Genomic DNA, 26,120 nt, shown 5'->3' with positions numbered 1-26,120 from the left:
TTCCCATGATGCACTGGGCCAGGGACAGACTAATTTGCATACAGCCAGGTTCTGAAACTGGGATGGTGCAATGAGCTAAAAAACGGTGTTGGATCTAGCCCTGATCTCTTGACTGGGTGAGAGTACTCTGCTTAATTCAGAGACTCTGTCCATCACCACCCCTTGTTGTAAATAATTTTGTCCACCCTAAGCGTGGAAGGGTATACTCAGATGTGAGTCCCTTGCTCATTGCACCATCAGGATTCAAGCAAGCCGGGCCGAAGACGCCTGAAATGGCAGAAACCGGTCCCCGGAAGCTTGTTTCCTTCCCAGTGTAAGAATTGGCTTTTGTAGTCTGGTCTGCCCTGTTTCCATGATGCACTGGGCCAGGGACAGACTAATTTGCATACAGCCAGGTTCTGAAACTGGGATGGTGCAATGAGCTAAAAAACGGTGTTGGATCTAGCCCTGATCTCTTGACTGGGTGAGAGTACTCTGCTTAATTCAGAGACTCTGTCCATCACCACCCCTTGTTGTAAATAATTTTGTCCACCCTAAGCGTGGAAGGGTATACTCAGATGTGAGTCCCTTGCTCATTGCACCATCAGGATTCAAGCAAGCCGGGCCGAAGACGCCTGAAATGGCAGAAACCGGTCCCCGGAAGCTTGTTTCCTTCCCAGTGTAAGAATTGGCTATTGTAGTCTGGTCTGCCCTGTTCCCATGATGCACTGGGCCAGGGACAGACTAATTTGCATACAGCCAGGTTCTGAAACTGGGATGGTGCAATGAGCTAAAAAACGGTGTTGGATCTAGCCCTGATCTCTTGACTGGGTGAGAGTACTCTGCTTAATTCAGAGACTCTGTCCATCACCACCCCTTGTTGTAAATAATTTTGTCCACCCTAAGCGTGGAAGGGTATACTCAGATGTGAGTCCCTTGCTCATTGCACCATCAGGATTCAAGCAAGCCGGGCCGAAGACGCCTGAAATGGCAGAAACCGGTCCCCGGAAGCTTGTTTCCTTCCCAGTGTAAGAATTGGCTTTTGTAGTCTGGTCTGCCCTGTTCCCATGATGCACTGGGCCAGGGACAGACTAATTTGCATACAGCCAGGTTCTGAAACTGGGATGGTGCAATGAGCTAAAAAACGGTGTTGGATCTAGCCCTGATCTCTTGACTGGGTGAGAGTACTCTGCTTAATTCAGAGACTCTGTCCATCACCACCCCTTGTTGTAAATAATTTTGTCCACCCTAAGCGTGGAAGGGTATACTCAGATGTGAGTCCCTTGCTCATTGCACCATCAGGATTCAAGCAAGCCGGGCCGAAGACGCCTGAAATGGCAGAAACCGGTCCCCGGAAGCTTGTTTCCTTCCCAGTGTAAGAATTGGCTTTTGTAGTCTGGTCTGCCCTGTTCCCATGATGCACTGGGCCAGGGACAGACTAATTTGCATACAGCCAGGTTCTGAAACTGGGATGGTGCAATGAGCTAAAAAACGGTGTTGGATCTAGCCCTGATCTCTTGACTGGGTGAGAGTACTCTGCTTAATTCAGAGACTCTGTCCATCACCACCCCTTGTTGTAAATAATTTTGTCCACCCTAAGCGTGGAAGGGTATACTCAGATGTGAGTCCCTTGCTCATTGCACCATCAGGATTCAAGCAAGCCGGGCCGAAGACGCCTGAAATGGCAGAAACCGGTCCCCGGAAGCTTGTTTCCTTCCCAGTGTAAGAATTGGCTTTTGTAGTCTGGTCTGCCCTGTTCCCATGATGCACTGGGCCAGGGACAGACTAATTTGCATACAGCCAGGGTCTGAAACTGGGATGGTGCAATGAGCTAAAAAACGGTGTTGGATCTAGCCCTGATCTCTTGACTGGGTGAGAGTACTCTGCTTAATTCAGAGACTCTGTCCATCACCACCCCTTGTTGTAAATAATTTTGTCCACCCTAAGCGTGGAAGGGTATACTCAGATGTGAGTCCCTTGCTCATTGCACCATCAGGATTCAAGCAAGCCGGGCCGAAGACGCCTGAAATGGCAGAAACCGGTCCCAGGAAGCTTGTTTCCTTCCCAGTGTAAGAATTGGCTTTTGTAGTCTGGTCTGCCCTGTTCCCATGATGCACTGGGCCAGGGACAGACTAATTTGCATACAGCCAGGTTCTGAAACTGGGATGGTGCAATGAGCTAAAAAACGGTGTTGGATCTAGCCCTGATCTCTTGACTGGGTGAGAGTACTCTGCTTAATTCAGAGACTCTGTCCATCACCACCCCTTGTTGTAAATAATTTTGTCCACCCTAAGCGTGGAAGGGTATACTCAGATGTGAGTCCCTTGCTCATTGCACCATCAGGATTCAAGCAAGCCGAGCCGAAGACGCCTGAAATGGCAGAAACCAGTCCCCGGAAGCTTGTTTCCTTCCCAGTGTAAGAATTGGCTTTTGTAGTCTGGTCTGCCCTGTTCCCATGATGCACTGGGCCAGGGACAGACTAATTTGCATACAGCCAGGTTCTGAAACTGGGATGGTGCAATGAGCTAAAAAACGGTGTTGGATCTAGCCCTGATCTCTTGACTGGGTGAGAGTACTCTGCTTAATTCAGAGACTCTGTCCATCACCACCCCTTGTTGTAAATAATTTTGTCCACCCTAAGCGTGGAAGGGTATACTCAGATGTGAGTCCCTTGCTCATTGCACCATCAGGATTCAAGCAAGCCGGGCCGAAGACGCCTGAAATGGCAGAAACCGGTCCCCGGAAGCTTGTTTCCTTCCCAGTGTAAGAATTGGCTTTTGTAGTCTGGTCTGCCCTGTTCCCATGATGCACTGGGCCAGGGACAGACTAATTTGCATACAGCCAGGTTCTGAAACTGGGATGGTGCAATGAGCTAAAAAACGGTGTTGGATGTAGCCCTGATCTCTTGACTGGGTGAGAGTACTCTGCTTAATTCAGAGACTCTGTCCATCACCACCCCTTGTTGTAAATAATTTTGTCCACCCTAAGCGTGGAAGGGTATACTCAGATGTGAGTCCCTTGCTCATTGCACCATCAGGATTCAAGCAAGCCGGGCCGAAGACGCCTGAAATGGCAGAAACCGGTCCCCGGAAGCTTGTTTCCTTCCCAGTGTAAGAATTGGCTTTTGTAGTCTGGTCTGCCCTGTTCCCATGATGCACTGGGCCAGGGACAGACTCATTTGCATACAGCCAGGTTCTGAAACTGGGATGGTGCAATGAGCTAAAAAACGGTGTTGGATCTAGCCCTGATCTCTTGACTGGGTGAGAGTACTCTGCTTAATTCAGAGACTCTGTCCATCACCACCCCTTGTTGTAAATAATTTTGTCCACCCTAAGCGTGGAAGGGTATACTCAGATGTGAGTCCCTTGCTCATTGCACCATCAGGATTCAAGCAAGCCGGGCCGAAGACGCCTGAAATGGCAGAAACCGGTCCCCGGAAGCTTGTTTCCTTCCCAGTGTAAGAATTGGCTTTTGTAGTCTGGTCTGCCCTGTTCCCATGATGCACTGGGCCAGGGACAGACTAATTTGCATACAGCCAGGTTCTGAAACTGGGATGGTGCAATGAGCTAAAAAACGGTGTTGGATCTAGCCCTGATCTCTTGACTGGGTGAGAGTACTCTGCTTAATTCAGAGACTCTGTCCATCACCACCCCTTGTTGTAAATAATTTTGTCCACCCTAAGCGTGGAAGGGTATACTCAGATGTGAGTCCCTTGCTCATTGCACCATCAGGATTCAAGCAAGCCGGGCCGAAGACGCCTGAAATGGCAGAAACCGGTCCCCGGAAGCTTGTTTCCTTCCCAGTGTAAGAATTGGCTTTTGTAGTCTGGTCTGCCCTGTTCCCATGATGCACTGGGCCAGGGACAGACTAATTTGCATACAGCCAGGTTCTGAAACTGGGATGGTGCAATGAGCTAAAAAACGGTGTTGGATCTAGCCCTGATCTCTTGACTGGGTGAGAGTACTCTGCTTAATTCAGAGACTCTGTCCATCACCACCCCTTGTTGTACACAATCCTAGTAAGCAGCAGGGCAACGTGGACTACCTTTACCGTTCAGTGGTTGTCTCATGGCCAGATCGGCCATGCCTGGTTGGGTGCACTGTGAGAGGGCACCCTTTTATTTATTTATTTATTTATTTTTTACACTTATATGGCGCTCAGCTACCCAAAAAGGGTTTCCCTGCGCCTATGACATGTGGATGAGCAAAGGTATCTGGTGGTCATGATTTAGCGTAGCTGTTTCTGGAAAAGCCAGGTTTTTATGTTCTTTCTGAACCTGGCGTAGATTTCTTCTTTATGTATGTGATGGGGAAGTGAGTTCCACAGAATAGGCCCTTTGACAGAGAAAGATCTTCCTCCCATTCTTGTCAGTCTGAACCTGGGGACAGTGAAATTTGCTGCTGTTTGGGAGCGCAGAATTCTCGCTGGTAGATAGGGAGTGGCTAATGATTGCAGATAGTTTGGTGCTGTTTTTGATTTTATCCTGAACATATAGCTTAGGGCCTTAAAGCTGATACGGTTCTCTACCCTGAGCCAATGCAGATCATTTAGATGTTTTGACACCCTGACGGTTTTTGGTATTCTGCACAGGAGTCTCGCAGCTAAGTTCTGAACCATCTGTAGCCGTTTGATGACTGCCTGATTTGAGCTCAGGTAGAGAATATTGCCGTAGTCAAGACGCGATGTAATCAGTGCGTTGACTACGGTCTTTTGGGTGGCAAGGGGCAGCATCCATAGGATTTTTTTCAGCCACTTTATGATGGTGAAGCAGAGACCTGCTACTTTGTTTGCCTGCTGTTTCATTGATAGGGCATCATCAATGATGACTCCTAGGTTTCTTACCTGGGTTGCCGGAGTGGGGAGATTTCCCAATTCGAAGGGCCAATGGGAGGAGTTCCATAGCTCTTTATTTTTTCCTAGCAGGAGGATTTCCGTTTTATCACTGTTCACTTTCAGCTGGTTGGTGGACATCCAGCTGAAGATTTTATGGAGCCCGTGTTTGAGAAGAGAGGGAGCTGAGGGTTTTGAGTCGGACAATGAAAAAATAATTTGGGAGTCATCAGCGTAGGTCATGAGGGTGAGTCCTACGCTGTCAGCTAGATCCGCTAAGGGTCTGAGATAGAGGTTGAAAAACAACGGGCTCAGTATGGAGCCCTGAGGTACTCCATGTGGGGCATTGAAAGTGTCAGAGCAGGCGAGGGTAGATTTAATCTGGAAAGTCCTATCTGTAAGGAAAGACTTGATCCCTTTCAATGCCTCGCCACGGATACCGTTCCTCTCGAGAGTGGCCAGGAGTTTACCATGGGAGATGGTGTCAAAGGCCGCACTCAGGTCTAATAGAATGAGTGCGACCGTTTGACCATCATCCAAGAGTCTCCTGATGTTTTCGGTCACCCCCAGCAGGGCGGTCTCCGTGGAAAATCCAGCTTTGAAGCCAGATTGTGTCAGATGAAGGAGATCGTTTTCCTCGGTGAAAAGAGTGAGGGCAGAATGTATGTGCCTTTCCAAGAGTTTGGAAAAGGCCGGGAGCAGAGATATGGGCCGGTAATTAGTCAGTATTGCGGGGTCAGCTGAGGGTTTTTTCAAAAGTGGGTTTACCATCGCATGTTTCCAGTATGATGGAACTGTGGAAAGTTGGAGGGAAGAATTTAGAGTGTTTGCTATAATGGTCCCTTGGAGGAAGACTACAGGTGTCCTGGGGGAACCGTGCAGATGTGCTCGGCGTCTGTGGAGGGGCGGAACATTGGACCTCAGCGTAACCCGGAAGTGGGTAAAGGTTCACTAGGTGGAGGCGAGGGTTCATTCGGCTGTCGAGGCGGAGAAGCGTGAGCAGGAGAGGGAGAGGAAAAGCTGTAAGAGCTGAGTGCGGAAAGGAGACCAGAGACGAGGAGGCATGAGTAGACCAGCAGCGTTGGTTGTCCCAGGGGTAGGCACTCTAGACGAGGCAGCCGTGGCTCTGTCATTGAGATACGGCCTCAGGCAAGTGGCCCGAACTGGCCAATTGGGGGGCGGGTGGTTTCTCACACACGCATTTCTCACAGGGCTGTGAAGGGAACCGAACAGGGTTTTGGAGAAAGGACAGAGATTCCCTTTGCTTAGAGGGATGTCCCCCGTTCTGTGTCTTACACCCTATTTGTGGAAATGTACTTTACTTTCTTCTCCCACCCCCTTATCTTTATTGTTCAACTGCTGCAGAAGGTAGTTCATTGGCACCCACCTACCCCGTGACTCTTTTTCCTGGGGACTGTTAGTGATGTAACAAACTTTTTAAGAGGTATCCGGATAACTGATTGCCTTTCCCCTTTCTTTTTACCCAAGGGAGAAACTAACCCCAGGGAGAAACAAACCACAGGGAGAACTCAACCAGAGGGAGAAACCAACCCGAGGAAGAAACCAACCAGAGGAAGAAATCAACCAGAGGAAGAATTCAACTCAGGGGAGAAACCAATCCAAGGGAGGACAAACAAAGAGACCCGGCCCCTAGTCCTAGAAGTATAGCCAAGAGAGGACCTGGTGACACTGAACAAACTGTTAATAAATCCCTTTACTACCAACCTACCGCCTGTTCTCGTGGTTTGTCCTGTAACAATCACCTAAGATGTTACAGGTCTATTTTGAAAAGCATGCCTTCCTTGACCACTTTTATGAAATCTTGACACTAGGAAGGTCCTTTGAGATCTCAGTAGTGCATACCACAGTGAACAGCATGATCTTCCTTAAAGAACAGTGAAATGTGCCAATGTTATTTTTGCAAAACCTAGAGATAGCACCCATTTATTTGGACCAATAATCTGCTTGACCACTGCCATAGATCAATCGACGTACGTACTCAGAGGTGTTCTGCTGGTCATTGTGTCTATTATCAACATCTTATGTGTAGAACTGGACCAGGCAATACAATTGTCTTTGTCCTGTTGGCTGTAACAGCAGTGCCTGCCAGGATGGACCTCTTGGCATTGAATGAGCACTTACCAAACTTCGGGGTTGGACTAATGGTGCAACTGTCTCTCAAAACCATTTCTTAGCTAACAATCTGCAGTCCTATACATCTTCTTTTGCCAAACTGCAATGATGTGCCCCATCAAACATTGATAGGCCGCCAGTATATAGTTATAGTTAGGACCATGTTTCCATTGATAAAGTGTTTTTGACTTGCCTATACTTTACAAAAAAAGTGCGAAGGTGATTCTTGTTGTGCTTGGAAAATTACTAGACGAGCCGTCAAGCAGGGGCTATGAAAAGTGGATGGATGGGTGGGTTGGGGTGTCAAAAAACAGTTATTTCCACTGTTAATTCACATAGGGATTTTACAGAGGACTGCAGCCCAAACCGCTGGATGGAATTACCACAGATTTCGCAGAAAGGTACTTCTTGGTCCAGAAAGAACGCTTTTTATTATTTGGTGTAAATCCATACAGTAGTTTTGGAGATATTAAATGAAATCCAAATGTATATATCTTGAGGTGTGAAGGCATGTCCTGAAAATAAAGAAAACAAGCTAAAATGGGGCAGGTTAGGGCTGCCCTGCCCCGCTGGTTCTTGTTGAAAGGGTCCCAAAGGGACCACTCTCCCTCCCCCAGGACATATTCCTGTGTTGTCCAGATGCATTCTCATAGAATCCAGTGTGGCCCTCCTGTGTAGTCCCCCTGGGCCAAAAATAAATAAAATAAATAGGAAATGATGTTGATGTCCTGGGTTCTGACGATGTTTGCTAGTGGCGCCATGTAGATGTTGAAGAGGGCTGGACTGATGGATGAACCTTGAGGGACGCCACAGAGGGTGCGATTGAGTTATAAGGTGAAGGGAGGGAGGTAGATTCTCTGGGTGCACCCCGTGAGGAATGATGCTATCCATCTAAGAGCGCTATCTTTGATTCTGATCTGGTCGTTTGACGAGTGTTGCTGGGAGATGATGTTGAAAGCTGTAAGGAGGTTGTGCAGGATCAGGGAGGCCGATTCTTTTCGGTTGAGTAGGGTGCGGATGTCGTCTGTGGCACCGATCAGGGCCGTCTCAGTGCATAAATAGGTAATCTCCAGCAGAACCCTTTCTGGACCTGCTGAAGTTCAGAAGAGGACTGGACCTGAGAGGAGCCCTGAAAGACTGGACCTGATCCCTCTTGAACCCAGGAAAAAGGAGAGGACTCCCAAGTGTCAGTTGGCTGACCTCCTGTATGACTATGGAAGGGTCAAGCTGCAAGAGGCCTTTTTCTGGAAGTACTGAGCTGACCAGTGACAACTGGACTTGAACCTGGTGTTGGCCCCTGCAAAACAACCTGTGAGTCTCTACATGGCACCCCTGAGGTTTTGGGTGCCTTTAACATGTATCGAACAAACAAAGGTGGCTAGTGGACCCGTTTGTAGCACAAATAAAGTGTTTCTATGAGTATCTGATTATACAACAGAACTACAATTGTCCACCTCAAAAAATGGTTCGCTGCCCAGTCAGAACACTCGTTGCTCATACGCTGCATGTCGGATCCGAACACAGCTTGTACTGGCGATGCAGATAACACTTCTTTCTTAAACTCTAGTCGTGCGGAGATACTCTAGGTCGCACAGTCTTGCGCGGAAGACATACACTGTCTGCACATTCGGATTTTAGTTGTACGGAGTGATACCAGATCGCATAGGTTTTGACTCACTAAACATATACTGCACTGGGATTAGCCAAGAAACTAGTCAACTTGTCTTCTTGGATGCCCTGCAGAAGCCCAGATACGGGCAAAACGCGTTGGTTGTATTCAAGTTTACCTCTTTGTCATGAACATGAAAAACATGATCAAATAATCAAAGATATCACATCTCTCGATTCATCTGTTGGTACCTGGCAATTTTGCTGTTAATCCAGTGTATGTTGGTTTAGTTGCCTCTCAGATCTTTGAGAAACGCCTTAGACATGTGTACCTGTAGTTGGCTTGGACTTAAAAGATTAAATCAGAAGGCAACATCTTTGACCAGAACGAACCTGGTTGGTATACTCAACCAGTGCTCCATCGCAGTCGGCTTCAAACTGCTCATAGGTTTCTACCATGACTATTGACGCTTTTTACTTACAATTTTAAACATCATCATCTCAGGTTCCCCCTATTGATTTTTGTTTGATGTCATTTTGGTTTACTAATTTTTTATTTACTCTATTTTTCTAATTTGGTTTGGGATTTTTCTCTTCTGACATTTTGACTTTATTATTGTTTTTTACACACTGCCCCGAGTTAAGCCTGTGTGCTCTGTTATGTGCCCAGGTTAGGCCCATGTAGTGAAGCTGCTCATTTCTTACATTATCCTATTTTTCACAAATAACATTTCTGCTGTGACCTTTTGCAAATATTTGCATGCACGACAATGTTGAATTAGTTCTCCGAAACTACTTTGTTTACACATCTAGCTTTGCACAACATATTGACAGTGCCTCAAACATCATGTACAAGGCCCTTCAACGCACTATGTACCACACGGTGACAGGGCTGTCTACATACCTATAAAATTGCTAATCTATTCGCACATCGCGAGGCTGCTTTCTATTATAAATAAAGAACATCCCGAAGGAGTAGCAGAGGAGGCACTTCAGCCGATACCTAGAGTCCCTGCATGCGGAGACTTGAGGGGGTGTCTCAGTTCGTGACCAAGACAGACTTCTACATTCTCTCACGCCAGGTAATGGGGTTGGATCGCCCCTTGGGGGAATTCATGATTTCAAACATACACACACTCTAGGTACACTTAGAGTAGGGTGTTGCACAGTAGGAGTACGACTGATTACTGCCTTGTTCAAATGCCAGCATATATATACTGTTTTAGCACCATGGAGGAATTGTATCTACTATTTACGCTTTGGTGCTTGTAATCGATTTCATCTGCTTCGGTCTGATTATTGCAGCACATGCATTCTATAAAAGAATAACGTTGGTTCAATAAATACATAGAAAACATCCCACTGTCTATTCTCTGTACATATCTTTGAGCACGAGAAAGCACGAGCGACTGAGCGAAAAGTCACGATTGGTGTCCACGATCCCCAAAGGGTCAGATTGTCATATTCAGAGGTTTTCAGAAACCATTTGCTCCCCAGTAAGGTTAGTGGGGCTTACGGTGGCACCATGAGCTAGCTGGTCTCTAGGCCAACATATCCTGCGGGTGCCCAGAATCAGCCTAGGCACCTCATCCAAAGTTTGTTGTCCAACAAATGCGCAGGTCTTACGGATTGGCAGGAACTACACAACACTGTACCATGGCTACCGGTGGGCTGAGCTCAGGCTAATTTGTGACTTTGCGGGTTCACCCTCACAAGTGTTGTGATTATTGCTTGAGGTGGGTATTGACCCGACTGAAAATCGTCAAGAGTTGATACTGTGACTAGTTGCAAAATACACCGACAGAAGAATATATTTCATATAGAGACTGTACCACATAGAAGAAATAACTACTTCTCAAGGCAAAATAACACACATTTAAAAGATACTTTAACGAACACCACAAGAAATAAAAATGCATTTTGTTTTCCAAGTGTGAGGGCTTTACTCTGGACCCTGGAGGCAGCCAGTTGTTACTGGGCAATAGCCACGGTGTGTATTGTTTAACAATGATGCACCAAGGATCTCATGTACTACTGCACTACAGTTGGACAAATGTAACTCGCTAATGATAGCTTGGTGGATAAGTTAAAACATATCTCATTGATTTTATAAAGGAACTGTAGGTAAATTAAAACAGTGAACAGCAATACAAACCAGGATGGACTTATCCCATCTGTGGCCAGGATACTCCCCAAACAGTTTTACATTGCTTCTCCGGTAAAGCACAGAGAATACATTAATATTTGGGCCTATGGACAATTTTATCACATGGTGAAGGTTTGGTGTTATTGACTATATTGTCAGATTAGAATCTTTGCCTCCATTTTGTCCTGCGTTCCTTCACTAAAAATGATTCTCCCCTTGAAATGCAGATTCCTGGGACCATGTGGTTCCTCCTCCCATTTCCTTTGTGGAGAAAGAGTTTTATGTTGTACGAAGCTATGCTTGGCCAGAGTTAAAGAGTTTAAACATATCACATCTACTTTATCGATCATGGCTTCCACCTGACCTGGATATGGTTTGATCCTTCAGGATTGTTTCCTTGTGTTTGTCTGAACTTGCATAGACATTCTGCAACCTCAGCACAGAAATATTAGGGACCAGCACACCCTGTGATACTGTTTCCCAAACCACCACTCTCAACCCACTCCTTCACTCTTCTCACTCCCAAGGATGGAGCCACACAAAGGACATCGTAGGAGCTCTGCTTCTGTGACCAGTCAGGAAGATTGTAGTAAGCTATGGAGAGGAACTGCCTAATCTTGAAGGACAAAGAGCAAGACAGATCTGTCAAGACAACCATGAAGGACAACTTGAGGAGCTGCGCTTATGCCATTTTGCATTGGGATGTATCCAGTTGATTGACACTGCAGGCTTTAAACCTAGATCGTTTAAGCCAGTCATCTACAAATAATGTTCCTGTGATATCCTAGTTTGCAGGTGTGATAGGACGCTGAATTCAAATTCCAGCTCCTAAATTGCCAGTGAAATCCTCTTAATCAACCCCGCTCCTCCCCGCCCCCAATGAGGGAAACGTATGACTGGGCTCAGCAATTTAATCAATGCGGGCTCAAAAGATTTTGTACCCTACCGTAGCTACTTCAACAGCTCCGAAATTTGGAGCTCCAATAGTCTGTATGGTTGAACATTGTTATCTGGCCTTTCTGTAGAGGACAGTTGACATTTGGGTCCCGCTGGAGTGTATCTGGTATCTCTTAAGCTCAGTCTAGGAACCTCTGTTCAACAACCACTAGATCCCCGATCATCAACACTAAGTGGACACTAAGATGGAAACCACAAACCTATAAATACTATTTGTTTACAGATGGGAATAAGACTTTATGATGGTGGAAATTTGAGTGTTTCAAACATCTGTCTTTTTTTATTTTATTTTTTGACACATTTTCAATGTGACCTGGGAGGAAACTCGCTGTGCCATCCTTTAATATACTGAGGACCACAAACTTGATGAAGCTGCAACATTAGTCTGTGTCACACCTTTGATATATTGACTTGGGCTTCATACAAGGCCCTACTGAAAGGGCTGAGAACCAAATGTGTCTGCTACAGAGCTCTTATCCGTGAGATGTTCACTATATTATTTCGCAGCAGTGCATTAAAACCTCAACAGGATAATGACATCAAAAAATAAATGCCATTCACATACCCGTAACCTTGCGCCCTTGAATCCCATATCCTCCTTGATGAGAGTTGGAGGCTCTGCTCCGTGTTCCAATGCTGGCTGCACGGATTCTGAAAGAATTAAAGGAAACATACCAACTTTTACAAATTACAAGGACATGCACACATAATATGTATATGTAAATTTTTTAATGAGAAATTAACCAAGATCTATTCCCATTTTAGCAAATAAGAGGAGGCCACAACTCCTGTAGCTAATACTTCTCCCCCTTATGAGAATGTTGACAGGGCAATCTCGCGGGAGAATGTATTAACTAGTTGGCAATCCATGGATATGGTGACCTTTGTAGATATACTTAACAGCATTAGGTCAGGCTCACCTCAGGACCCAATCCCTGCGTCCATCCTAAAGCAGTTGGATTCCTCGATCCTGGGCGTAATTAGATCTTTATTAAACGCTTCGCTAGAGGAAGCCGTGATACCCGATGACTGGAAGCATGCAATGATAGTCCCTCTGCTAAAAAAGGCAGATGGTGACCCAGAGATTCTCTCTAATTTTCGACCAATATCACTACTACCTATCTGCTCGAAAATTCTAGAGAAGCATGTAAATAATCAGTTATCACATTTTGTCATTAATAATAATCTGCTGCATTCCTCACAGTCAGGATTTAGAAAGGGACACTCTACGGAATCAACCCTACTAGGGGTCACGGAAGCTATCCAAAAGGAATTAGATGGTGGGGGCACGGCGGCACTCATTCTTCTAGATTTGAGTGCCGCATTTGACACCATCTCCCATAATACACTGATTCTGACGTTGGAGGACATAGGAGTCAAAGGGAAAGCCTTGAGATGGCTAGAACAATTCCTTTCGCACCGGACCTTTCAGGTCTTTTCCACAAATAACTCATCTGATATTATGAACTCCTTGTATGGGGTACCTCAAGGCTCTATATTGAGCCCACTTTTATTTAATATTTATGTAACCCCACTAGCTAAAATTGCAGAAGACATGGGTCTCATTATTTATTCCTATGCTGACGATACGCAAGTAGTGTTCTCTCTAGCATCCACTGACAAATCCGATATTTCCCCTCTCCGCTCTGGTCTCGTGAGAATGGCCGATTGGCTTTACTCCAATAAACTAAAACTTAATGGAGAAAAAACAGAGCTACTTATCTTTGGTGATCATAAGGATCTCTGGGGTCCCGCTCATTGGCCGACTGAAATGGGCCCAACCCCGGTCGCGGTACCATCTGCTCGCAATCTAGGAATTATACTTGATGACAAATTATCAATGCGTGCACATACCGCAAAAACGACCTCTACCTGCTTTGGAATCCTTAAATGGCTAAGGAAGATACTTTGGCAACTTCCCGAAGGGGCACAGAGGACGGTAATACAGGCCCTAATAGGATCTCGACTTGATTATGGAAATATCTTACTCCTAGATTCTAATAAAGACACTATTAACCGTCTGCAGATTGTGCAGAAAAAAGTAAAGTCCACATTTGTAAAGCGCACAATCACCCGTAAGGGTCTCTAGGTGCTGGGGGCCGTCGGGAAGATTAAGCAAGCTATTGCTCAGAGTCACATGGTGCTGGGCTAACCTGCCGCCGGAGCCGGGGATCGAACCATGGTCCCCAGATTCCAGCGTCAGTCGCCCTGGCCGCGGCGCCACACCTCTTCCTCAGAATGCCGCTGCTAGGCTGCTTCTCCAACTCCCAGGGCGCACTAGCATTTCAGAACATCTCAAGAAACTGCATTGGCTGAAAATCGCAAACAGAGTGAAATTCAAAGCACTCTGCTACATGTTCAGGATCAATGCGAATGAGGCATCTTCCTATTTATGTAGGCTGGTTCAGAAATATTTACCCTCACACGCACTTCGGTCCATGACACAAGCCAAATTTGCTGTCCCCAGATTCAAGCGAGTACGTCTGGGTGGACGCTCGTTTTCTTATTTGGCCCCAGTCCTGTGGAACTCTCTACCACTTAAACTTCGTCTGGAATCAAGCTACCTCCAATTCCGGAAGGGAGTCAAAGCTTGGCTTTTTAATCAGTAGCACTTACAATATTTCAGTTCACTCTCACAGATCCAAGGCGCCGGGAAACCCTCAGGGTAGCTGTTGCGCCATACAAATGTAATAAATAAATAAATAAATAAATAAATAAACCTTCCACGTCTGCTCACAAACAAAAGACAATCTCTGGCCCTGCCTCTGTCCCGCTCCTCCATCTACATCAGGTTTTACAATGAGAAGAATCACCTCTCTTCTGACGGTGACTCTAAATTCATTTATTCTAGATTTGAGGCATGCCGAGGCCTGCCACCCTTACTTGCTTACCCTGAGAAACGTTGTCCTCAATGCTTTTTAGGAGCTACATTACTGCTATATTATCTGTCATAGTAATGAATAGCTTACTCCATTTGAAAAGCTGATATGGGAAGTGTAACAGCTCTGAAATATTGTAAGATAATGTGCATGCAGCCACAAAGACCCTATTTTGACAGGTCCCCAAAGCATTCATCACTACGGCTATCTCAGAAACCGGCTTCTTGAAAGGACACACTTAACAGGTTTAATTTAGTAATACCATTCTGCAGAGGCTGCTATGCAAGGAAAGGAGAATGATCTGATCATCCCATACTTTAAAAGCCACGATTTGTGGAAACTCCTTCTGAGGTAAGTGTTTAGAATAGGAAATTAATGGAAGTTATGTATACTGCCTCTTTTGACCCATCTGAATGCAAGATCAAAATTAGGTGTGAGAGTTTCTGATGCCACCCTTAAGAGGCTGAATGCTAAATTTAGATGGGAATCGACGGGTCCTGCCAGTGTAAAATAAAGTTCTGTACCTAGAATTTCAAGAAATTGAACTAGTGAAGAAATGCATCTGAAGAAATTGTAATTTGTGATGAAGCAGAATTGTCCTTTGCCATCCCTGAAGAATATAAGATCACACGCAAGGACCGTACCGGCCACACAGGAGGAGGAATCGCTATCGTCCATAAAAAATCAATCCACATCTCTACCAGCTCTGACGTCAACCTCGCCAACTCTGAACACCTTCACTTCCAGATCCACATCGACCCCAAGACCACACTCAGAGGCACCCTCCTCTACAGACCACCAGGACCCCGCGCAAAATTCAGTGAAGACATCACGGACTTCATCACTCCTCACGCGCTCCCCTCCAAAGATTACATCCTTCTGGGAGACCTCAACTTTCACCTTGAAAAGAACAACGACCGCAACACCGCCACCCTCCTGGACAACCTCGCAAACCTCTGACTTAAACAACTGGTCACTTCCCCCACCCATATCGCAGGTCACACACTCGACCCCATCTTCACCTCCAGCGATCATGTCTCCTTCAGCCATACAACGGCTCTCCTCTGGACTGACCACAGCTGCGTTCACTTCACCTACAACAAGCCTAAACCCATCATCCACCCCCAACCAACTCTACAAAGAAACTGGAACAAAATCACCATCGACCAGATCTCCTCATCGCTCCTCCTAAACACCCCAGCCCACTCTTCTAACCCAGACCAAGCCGCCGCCAACTTCACCCTATGGTTATCCAACACCGCCGACACCGTAGCACCACTGAAAAAACGTCAAAGCAAACCTGGCAGCAAGAAAGCCTCATGGTTCAACGATGATCTTAAGAAATCCAAGAAACTCTGTCGCTCCCTTGAAAAGACCTGGAAAAAAGACCCAACCACTAGCACCAAGGACGCCTTCAAAAACGCCACCCGCTCACACCACCAACTAATCCGAAAGGCCAAGAAAACAGCATTCAAGGATCGACTAGACAACAACGCCCACAACAGCAAGGAACTATTCAACATCGTCAAGGAATTTACCAATCCCTCGGCCAACTCCAACGACATCACCCTCTCCCAAGCCCTCTGCGACTCCCTAGCCTCATTCTTCCACAACAAAATTGCAGACATCCACAACAGCTTCGACAACCAACCCGGAGACCATCCCACCCAACCATATGATGAACATTCTCCCTCCTTGAACATCCTTAACGACTGGAACCCAATCTCCACTGAGGACACCATCCGCCTGATGAACTCCATCCACTCAGGATCCCCCACAGACCCATGTCCTCACCACATCTTCAACAAAGCAGACTCCGTCATAGCACCGCACCTCCGCGACGTCATCAACTGCTCCTTCAACTCCGCCACCTTCCCGGAAAGCTGGAAACACGCTGAACTCACCGCCCTTCTGAAAAAACCCACAGCGGACCCCACCGAACTCAAAAATTACCGCCCAATATCACTCCTTCCTTTCCCGGCCAAAGTCATCGAGAAAGCTGTCAACAACCAGCTCGCCACATTCCTCGAAGCCAACAAATCCCTCGACTCCTCACAGTCTGGATTCCGAGCAAAACACAGCACTGAGACCGCCCTCATCGCAGCAACAGACGACATTCGAACTCTACTGGACAATGGAGACACAGTCGCCCTCATCCTCCTCGACCTCTCTGCAGCCTTCGACACAGTCTGCCACAGCACCCTCTTACAACGCCTCAGAAACATCAGAATACAAGGAAAAGCACTTGAATGGATCACCTCGTTCCTCACCGGAAGAACCCAGAGAGTCCGCCTTCCACCATTCAAGTCCGAGGCCACTGAAGTCATTTGTGGCGTACCACAAGGATCCTCACTCAGTCCCACCCTCTTCAACGTATACATGAGCCCCCTCGCGGGCATCGCACGCCAACACAACCTCAACATCATCTCTTACGCGGATGACACTCAACTTATCCTATCTCTCACCAATGACCCCAGCACCGCCAAAACTAACCTACACGAAGGAATGAAAGAAGTTGCCGAATGGATGAAACACAGCCGTCTGAAACTGAACTCAGATAAAACAGAAGTCCTCATCTTAGGTTCATCCCCCTCTGCATGGGACGACTCTTGGTGGCCGGAAGCTCTTGGAAAAGCACCCATCCCGACAGACCACGCACGAAACCTAGGCGTTATCCTGGATTCTTCACTTTCAATGAACAGACAAGTCAGCGCCGTATCCTCATCCTGCTTCAACATTCTTCGCATGCTCAAAAAAACATTTCGCTGGATCCCCACCGAAACCAGAAAAACAGTCACCCATGCTCTGGTCACGAGCCGACTGGACTACGGAAACACCCTCTACGCAGGTACTACCGCTAAACTCCAGAAGAAACTCCAACGAATCCAAAACGCCTCAGCCAGAATCATATTAGACATCCCGCGTAACGGACACATCTCTGGTCACCTGAAAGACCTCCACTGGCTACCCGTCAACAAGAGAATCACGTTCCGAATGCTAACCCACGCACACAAATCACTCTACGACATCGGACCAGAATGCCTCAACTCACGACTGTCCTTCTACACCCCCTCCCGCCAACTACGTTCCTCCAGCCAAGCCCTCGCCACTGTACCTCGCATCAACAAGTCAACCATGGGAGGCAGATCCTTCTCATACCTGGCTGCTAAAACGTGGAACTCACTCCCCACCTAACTTCGCCTTACCCAGAACCACCTAGCATTCAGAAAGCAACTTAAAACGTGGATATTTGACAAGTAACCCTCCTCCCCTCCCTAAGCGCCTTGAGACCCTATGGGTATGTAGTGCGCTATATAAATTCTTTGACTTGACTTGACTTGACTCCTTTTGGATAGGGCATAGCAAACTTGTCTCGAAGGACTGGGACTACAGTCATCTTTAATCAGTGTTAAACCAATTCATCCTCTGTGAACGTAATTGGGAAACTACATTTTACACAAAACTGTTAAGATGTCTGGGATTGGTGATGGCCATTTTGAAGATAACAAGCACAAGTTTCTGCATGTTCCAGAACATCCTTCCTAGACAATCTGGATACTCTGTTGCAACCTTGCAGACTGTGGGCCCAATTTAGATCTTGGAGGACGGGTTCTCCGTCACAAGGGTGACGGATATCCCGTCTGCCGAAATATAAATACCATATGGAATTTATATTTCGGCGGTCAGAATATCCGTCACTGTTGTGATGGAGTAACCCGTCTTCGAAGAACTAAATCAGGCCCTTATTGTTGAAAGAGAATACAGAGAAGCATTCTACAGGAATGAGGTCATATTATGGAAACAAACTTGAATAGTTGAAGTGCTGCTTTCAGAGATAAATGTGAGGCAGTATAAATATACATTTTTGTTGCACATTTGGATGCTAAGTGAGGAATGGACTGGCAAAGACTGTTTATATTTTCACCAAGCATGTATCTATATATAAGATAGTGCATGTGTTAAAAATATTCATAGATATTACAATGAATTATTTAATCTTTATGAATGTTTGTTTACGTTACAGTTTAGGAAACAACAGTGAATATATATCAAAACGAGGGAATGCCAATTCCCAAAACAGAAGGAAGTGACGTTTATCAAAACCGAAGTAAAATTAAAAACAAGAGCCTGTTTATATGTCAGTTCCATCAGTTCCAGGAATGGAAGACTTTAAACAATTTCCCAGAAAATCTGAGGCATAGAGTGAATCTGGAGGTGTATCATGTGTTATAACAAGTGTCTGATAATTCTATACAGAGATAAAGGTATTTAAGATATCACTCGACAACCCGTAAACATGGATGCCAGCAGACTGATATGTCAGAGTGGTGTTACCCAGTTTCTCCGTTTTCTCTATTATCCTAACCCTTTTCCCTGGGTGTAATCTTAACCATCACATTTCTTTTGGGCATGGTTGGTGGTGGATACGAAGAAGTGCCGAATATTTAATCATTCTCACTGGATTTGGATTTCAGGTAAGTGCATTCGGACAACACACAGCACCTGCCTGTGTTCGGTAGGGAGGTACCAGCCCCCATTTTGAATTACTGCCAGTCGGCTACCTTTGAAATTGACCCTCATTAGTTACAGCAGAACTATCCTCAGAGCAGTCGAGTTCACAACTAAATTCAGTGTGGCACATTCTTTAGTCATAATCAGATCTGCTATTTCAATCTGCACAACTGCACACACAAAAAGGTGTGACTGTGACAGTATGCCCGATACGTAATCGAGCCTCGGGAGAGCAGTAAAAGAGAGTTGAAGAGGGTGAAACAAGAGGCCCACCTATCTTTTCTAAAGGTAGGCAATCGTGCAGCTACTAAGTCATCAGGTGAACAGAATATAAAACTACTCTAATATTCTACTCTCTCTTCTAGGGGGCAGTCAGATGACAGCAATTGTGTGAGATGCAAAAATACAATTATGAGCAAAATACATCATGCAAATATCTAAGAATGTATACAATTGTCTTTAAAAGAACTCTGTACTGTATTTGTCAGCAAAGGTAACGGCTAATAACAAAGTTAATTCCTTGTAATTCCTTTTGACACGGCGAGCTCTGCAGCAGCAAGGCCTAGTTACTGGGTCCTGGAGTGCCTTTCTTTCTACACCAGATAATGAGATACACTTACCTTCCAGGGTCTCCTGTCCAAGTGTTGGTGGCTGGGAGTCATCTGTTCGGAAGTCAGACATGTGTGGAGGACTTGACGACTCGCTGAGCTGGGGACTGGGGCTAGAGTTAGTGCTGCTCTCCACTTTCAAATGATACCCATCTGACAGGGAGCTGTGGTTACTGTTTTCATCTGTAATAAGAAAAACATGGGTGATCAGGATCTTCTGGCAGCAGTCTCTCCTGAAAGGACAGGGGGGAGCTACTATATTATAATGTAAGTGTACAATGATCTCAATTGGAGAAACAAGTGGTGGACATTAGCACCCCTGAGCTGATGACAACGATTTTAAAGCAGACAAAGGGATATAGCAACCCCCCAAAGGACTAAATGGGAAAGACGTACCATGGAATTCCAGTAGAAGGGAAGAATTGGCAGATGTTGCTTGGTCTGCTGTCAACCCATTACATTCACTCACTGGGCTGCTGCTTGACTTGGCCTTAACCTTCTACAAAAAAGAAATACAAATTACAGGGTTGCACTAGCAGCAGTCCATAGAACCAACTTTGAATATAATTAACTTAGCATAATTGTAGTTGGAGGGGCTCAGAAGCTTAGTGAAATGGTAGATGAGCTGTGTAAAAGTAGTTGGTTGGGGTGGGGTCAGTCGGGAGGTGGGGGTGGTTGTCAGCTGAGAAGTCACTTCATATATACAGTCCTAAACTTGGGCACATAGCAGGCAGTAGTGATAAGAATAAGAGCCATGAAAGAAAGTTGTTATTAGAGCACTTAATTCAGGTACTATGACTTATGATAGGCCAAACTATGGGCAATAATTGTGATCATCGTAGTACAAACACTTGATGTGGTGATAATCACAGAGCCTAACAGTTGAGACACAATGATGATAAGAGGAGCCCATAGTTGAAGCACGATTATGAAAAGAGACCCTCTATTGAAGCTCCAAGGCAGCATTTATTGAAAATGTTGAATGTTTGATGAAAATCCTGGGACTAAGAAGACCTAAACACTATGCCGGATAACTAGAATTAGAAATAGCGATACACAGAATGTAATCCTTTTAAAAAAGAAAGGATTCTGAAAGTCAAGTATCGAAAATTTAACAAAATGTTAGAAATTGCTAGAAGAAGATAAATCCAAAGGCTTCATGAAGGCCAGGTTTTATATTTGCTGATAAACTGTACTGTAAAGTATCTGTTCTATTTATGTATAAATTATATTTGTGGTTTGGGGCAAAAGTGGTACTAGATTAGGATACGGTAAAAGGTAAAACTCTGTTACAGAATAGAATACTATACGATTACAACCAGTGACCCATGCTCAACAGAAGACCCTCTTGAATTTCTTAAGAGATTAGTTTGCTGCATCAGAAATCAATATGTTTACAGTATGCTTAAAGAGGAGATGAATCAATGAAGACCTTTCACAGAGAACATTATTGCTTTCAAAATGTAAGTAGTGGTCCAACTTAACATCTTTTAAATTTAAAATTACTTTCAAATACTCCGAATTACTCAATTTTAAGATGATTCCAGAAAGCTTTGTGACCGCATTCGAAACTGGTTTCATATTAAGCATCATGAAAAGACAAAAAAATATTGCTAATCTTCTCCAGACATTACTTGCATTTTCTGCCCTACAAAAAACGTTCACTCTAATGGAAAATTAATCTAGTAAAGTAAGGTGGTTGTTGGACTTCAGAATATATATGCTGAAGAAGGATACTGTGATTGGACACTTCGAAAGTTGGTCAGAGGTGTCCACATTTGAGGTGCAGAGGTGGTCATGAGTCAGCAACTGATGCAATGGTGGTTGGAGAAGCCCACGGCTGAGAAGCATGTGGTGAGCAGAACACAGAGTGTAGATCAAGTAAGGTCTCCATTGCCTCTGAGCTGTGGTTTAATGGTGGTCAGAGGATCAGAGGCATTATTATGATTAGAGGAGCCTTGATCTTGGATGTAATGATATTCAGAGGTGCCTAGGGTAGTGGGTGCAATGGTGTCTGTCACCATTCCCTGCTCTTTAAATTTGCACCTCAACTTATCAATGCAAGTACACTATGGTTAGACAGGCCTATAACTATAGTTTAAAGGTGATCAGTGGAAGCCCAAATGTAGGGTATATGGTATTTAAAAGGGCAAAAGTGTTAAGTCTTGAGATCATTTGCAAAACAGCTAGGGGAACGCATAATAGGGGCTTAATGATGGTCCGAGTTGCGAAGAGGGCAGACACAACATGTACAGAGAAGCCCAGAGGTGGGGGGTTCAAGGGTTGTCATAGAAACACAGACTGCAGTATAGTCAGATGAGCCTACGAACAGGGCGTAGTGGTGGTTAGTGGGTCTCAGAGCCTTAGTTCAAAAGCAGCCACTGGAGCACTTAGTGGTGGTGGCTTGGTAAGAGAAGCTATGAACTGGGGTGTGATGGCAGTCAGAGCGGACCAGAGGTATTTACCTTGACCAGAGGCAGCCAAAGCAACATTTTATCGCAGTCTCCTTATCAACCCACAAGATTTTCTTTTACCCCGTAACTGCTAGGGAAATCCTTTAGGTGTTCAATGCAAATGCACCACTCACCTCCTTCCGATCCACCACAGGAACCCACTTGAAAATCCGCAGTGAAGTGTCTCCAACTGTCACCCATTTCTTCTCCCTGTTCATTAAAGAAAGGTCAGTCAGAAACAAGATGAAAGCTGTAGGAAAAAACCTGCCTATATCACCCTCAGACCGAAGATTCCCATTTGCACTTGAAGCCTTGCTAGATAGTCTGATCGGATTTGAAAACTCATCTACTTAATTCTAATGTTCCTGACAGAATAATAGTATACATTATTTACTTGCTTTAATAGCACCTGAACTCTTGCACCTCTGTTTCTTATGTAAGAACAACTCTGCTTCTTGAGCTAGAAACATAGATGAATGTGTTGCTCCCTGATATGACTTGGCCCCAATTCATATGGTTTCCCTTCTTGTCTGTTATCCCATTCATTCCTACAGCATCAATGATCAATAGGGTATCTATTCTGTATCATATTTGTGAAGATAGAGCAAGCTAGGGAGTGGTGTCATCATAAATAGTAGGAGTCACCATCTGATATTACAACAGCTACTCATTCTTCACCCCCTACAATTCCCTTCTTTAACTTCGTCCCCTCCGGCACTGATACCCAAGCCAACCAAATCATTATCATTCCCAGAAAAACATTACTCTACAAAGTTATAGTCTAGCAATGTCCCGCTTTGCCAAACCTATCCCAGAAGTAAACTGCATTCAGTTGAGTCCAGTCTATTAGATGACATTGCTCAGATCCCTTCTATGTTCAATATATCTACACCTCACACAAATGTGAAGGTAGTCAACGGGGCCTTACTCCTCTTGTACCAACATCATCAACACTACCCTATCCACGAACATAATATTACAAAGACGTCAACATTCCATTGTCACATCCCTCCTAAAAAACTAATTAGGGACCTCGCCATCTAAAGGCCTCTCAAGCATCACAAAAGCACTGAAATTAAATCCATCTCAAAATTCATGAAGCTCTGAGTAACTTCAGTAGGCTTTAACTCCTGCTGTGTCACAGAACGCACCACCATTCAAATCAGATAAAGAGATACTCAATGCTAGATACCATGGGCTACCATACTCATTAAGTAAAACTGAGCACTCTGAACTCAAAGACAAAATCTATTAAGTGTGGAGTCAACAAATCTCAGATTTGAAATGACCATTACATTTGCATAGACATACAGTTTTACTAATAAAACAATACAGCACACACAAAGGATAATGTGTGGAAATGGCATCACCTAGTATACTGATTTATTTTAATCATAGAAAAGTATTTGTTTCCAACACACTGCAGAATTAAGAAAAAAAATTGCTTAATTTGTGCATTCCTAATTCGGATATATTCTGAAATACTTGTACAGTTCATTTAAAATGTTGTTGTGAGCTAGAAAAAAACCCTTTTCTACTCCCAGTATCCATTAAAAATTTCACATAAATGCTATCACTTTGAAGTCAGAAAAAGAAAAGTAAACACCAAGCACCCTTGGAAGGCAGAGCTGACATTTCTGTCTTTGAAAGCACGCATGGGTGACAAGTTAAGAACAACATTTACAGGCCTGTTTACAGACAGGGGCACTGGTGGAAGAATACAAGGGTAGTTGGTGTGAAAAGGCTTTGCTCCTTGGGAGGGACAAACTCGCCCTCGACAACCTAAAACAAATAAAGCCAGCAAATAGAAAAGCAGAAAATGAGAGTTACAAACCACAAAGCTAATGGTAAGCAATTGGCGGAATGCATCCCCAGAGAAGCTTTCTGAACGTCCCCAAGACGTCTTCAGCAAACGAGACAGCTGCATTGTTTGGTAGGCTTTGACTTAAAAAGGTTTTCTAAAGAAGAATGGGAACAGTCCAGTTCGAACTGCCAAACCAAGTTCTCCCTGAACTGGAACACAAGCAACCTAGGACTGGTTTTGCCCTTGTTATGGGCCCACCAGCCGGCTACAGCTTGGTTCCAGTAACACAGTGTGCAAGGGACCCACGTCTGGGCATACCTGCCCCACTTAGAGTTACACACTAAAGTACACAAAAAGATAATGGATAGAATGCTTAAATTGATCTCAGCCTCTGGTTATTACTCAGGCTGCATCCAAATTAAACATTATTTTGCACACCATAACACCTCAGTTTCGATCCAGTTATATGCCAATCAGTCTTAACCCAGATTTACGTACGACTGGGTCCAAACTGAGGTGCCATGGTGTGCAAAATGAGAAGTGACCCTGAATAATTACTAGCGGCAGAGATGAATTAAAGCATTCCATCCATCACTTTTTGCATACTTCAATATGGGTTCCAGAATCGCCCAAGTCATGCAGATGGTGCAAATCTATGCGACTTGTGCTCTCAGTCTGTGGTTCCAATTGTTTAAACTTGCCCATTGCTGCCCTGGCTCAAATGAGTGACTGATAACCCAGACTCTTGTGCATGCATGCAAGGAGAAAGGAATACTTCCATTCTGAGTCTCTATGGTACCAGAAACCCCTGGCTACGGATGTGAGTGCCCTAGCGATAGATGTAAGGTTTTATGTGCTGTAAAGAATTACTTCTAGAGATCCTGGCTAGAATACATATGAATATGGATATACTGCAGAGAACATGCCTTCTACTGAATCTGTGTTAAGACAGGTTGTTAAAGCACAGACACCTTCCTGTCTTATCCATTCATCAACATGGAACGGATGGCATTCTAAGGGAATGGAAGGATCCCTACAAGATTATAGTACCACATTTCATGTCCAAACATTATGCCTAGAATACAAGGAGAAGACGACTGATAAATGTAATTCTGTGGATTCTTTGTTAGCCAGTCTTCTGTTACAAAGGTCCATTAATGGGGAGAACATGATTAAAGATACTACAGATAAGATAACAGATTCCTTTACGAAGAAGGCGGAAGAAGGTGCCAACCTGGCTATTAGAGCTCATACACGAAACTAGTCCATCTATCAGGTCTGATTTTAAAGAACTTTTTAAAGCAGTTCAAGAAGTTGAGGTGTTGATCTTTAATGTACAATTGTTTCTCTGAAGTTTTTGTCAGATATTTCATTCAATGCTGTGAGATCAGCTGCACTGTCGGAAGGAGCTACTATTGCAGCAATAAGAAATATTTTCTAGAGGGTTTGGCATACGGACTGTCCTCAAAAGAAAGCCACCCTACTTATGCCCATCGAAGGAACTTAAATATTTTGTCCTGAGCTTTATAAGCAACAACCACAAATGAGAGAAACATCTCTTCTCATTCTGGCAGCACAAGTCTTCTTCAACATCTTGACATAAGGCAAACAAATCCTCATTAAGACAATCTGCAAGGTGTCAATATAACCAAGTGGGGGGCTAAAATAAACCCACTAAGACCTAGTCTGAGAACAAAAACAGATCCTCTCCACCATGGAAACACAGAGGTCCTGACTATACAGAAATGGCCAAGAATGCCATATTAGAGGAAAGCTAGCACCTTTTCTGGGAGAACAGAGACTATGTATGATTCCTGGGCCCTGAAGATAGTGAAGAAGGGTTATCTAATAAGAGTTTCTCTTTTTTCCACAAGTGATTGGGGCCATTTGTGTGCCAGATTCAACCAATACGGAGAAAAGGGATGCATTGAAGACATCTATTCAAGCTCTAGTAGACACAAGAGCAAAAAAGGTGGTGTCAAGAAAGGAACAAGATAGAGGCACCTACTTCAGAATTTTCCTAGTCCCAAAGAGAACAGGATTCTGTTTAGTAAGAGGCTCAAGGAATAACAAAATTACTGAGATTGTACAATTTACGTATCCATTATCAGTTCCAGTTGTTGCTATTGAGATTCAAGTCTGTCTCAAGAGTCGTCACAAAAAATGATGGCCCGGTTAGTTGACTCCCTTCACCTTCAAGGTCTTCAAGTC

General features: G+C 44.7%; 1 protein-coding gene across 2 annotated transcripts in view; it reads right to left on the bottom strand.

Annotated features, from left to right (window-relative positions):
• BCL7B (BAF chromatin remodeling complex subunit BCL7B) overlaps nucleotides 1–26,120 on the bottom strand; it is a 73,779-nt gene that overhangs the window by 26,599 nt on the left and 21,060 nt on the right. For both annotated transcript variants that reach the window (XM_078679574.1, XM_078679575.1), the window contains exons 2-5: nucleotides 22,240–22,315; nucleotides 20,049–20,151; nucleotides 19,665–19,835; nucleotides 12,219–12,304 (exon numbers count right to left, since the gene is read on the bottom strand). In XM_078679574.1, the coding sequence (XP_078535700.1) occupies nucleotides 12,219–12,304; nucleotides 19,665–19,835; nucleotides 20,049–20,151; nucleotides 22,240–22,315 (436 nt within the window). The remainder of the gene's footprint in view (nucleotides 1–12,218; nucleotides 12,305–19,664; nucleotides 19,836–20,048; nucleotides 20,152–22,239; nucleotides 22,316–26,120) is intronic.

Source organism: Lissotriton helveticus, chromosome 3_1 (genome assembly GCF_964261635.1).
Source record: "Lissotriton helveticus chromosome 3_1, aLisHel1.1, whole genome shotgun sequence".
Taxonomy (NCBI): Eukaryota; Metazoa; Chordata; class Amphibia; order Caudata; family Salamandridae; genus Lissotriton; species Lissotriton helveticus.
This window is presented reverse-complemented; position numbering and strand designations above follow the sequence as displayed.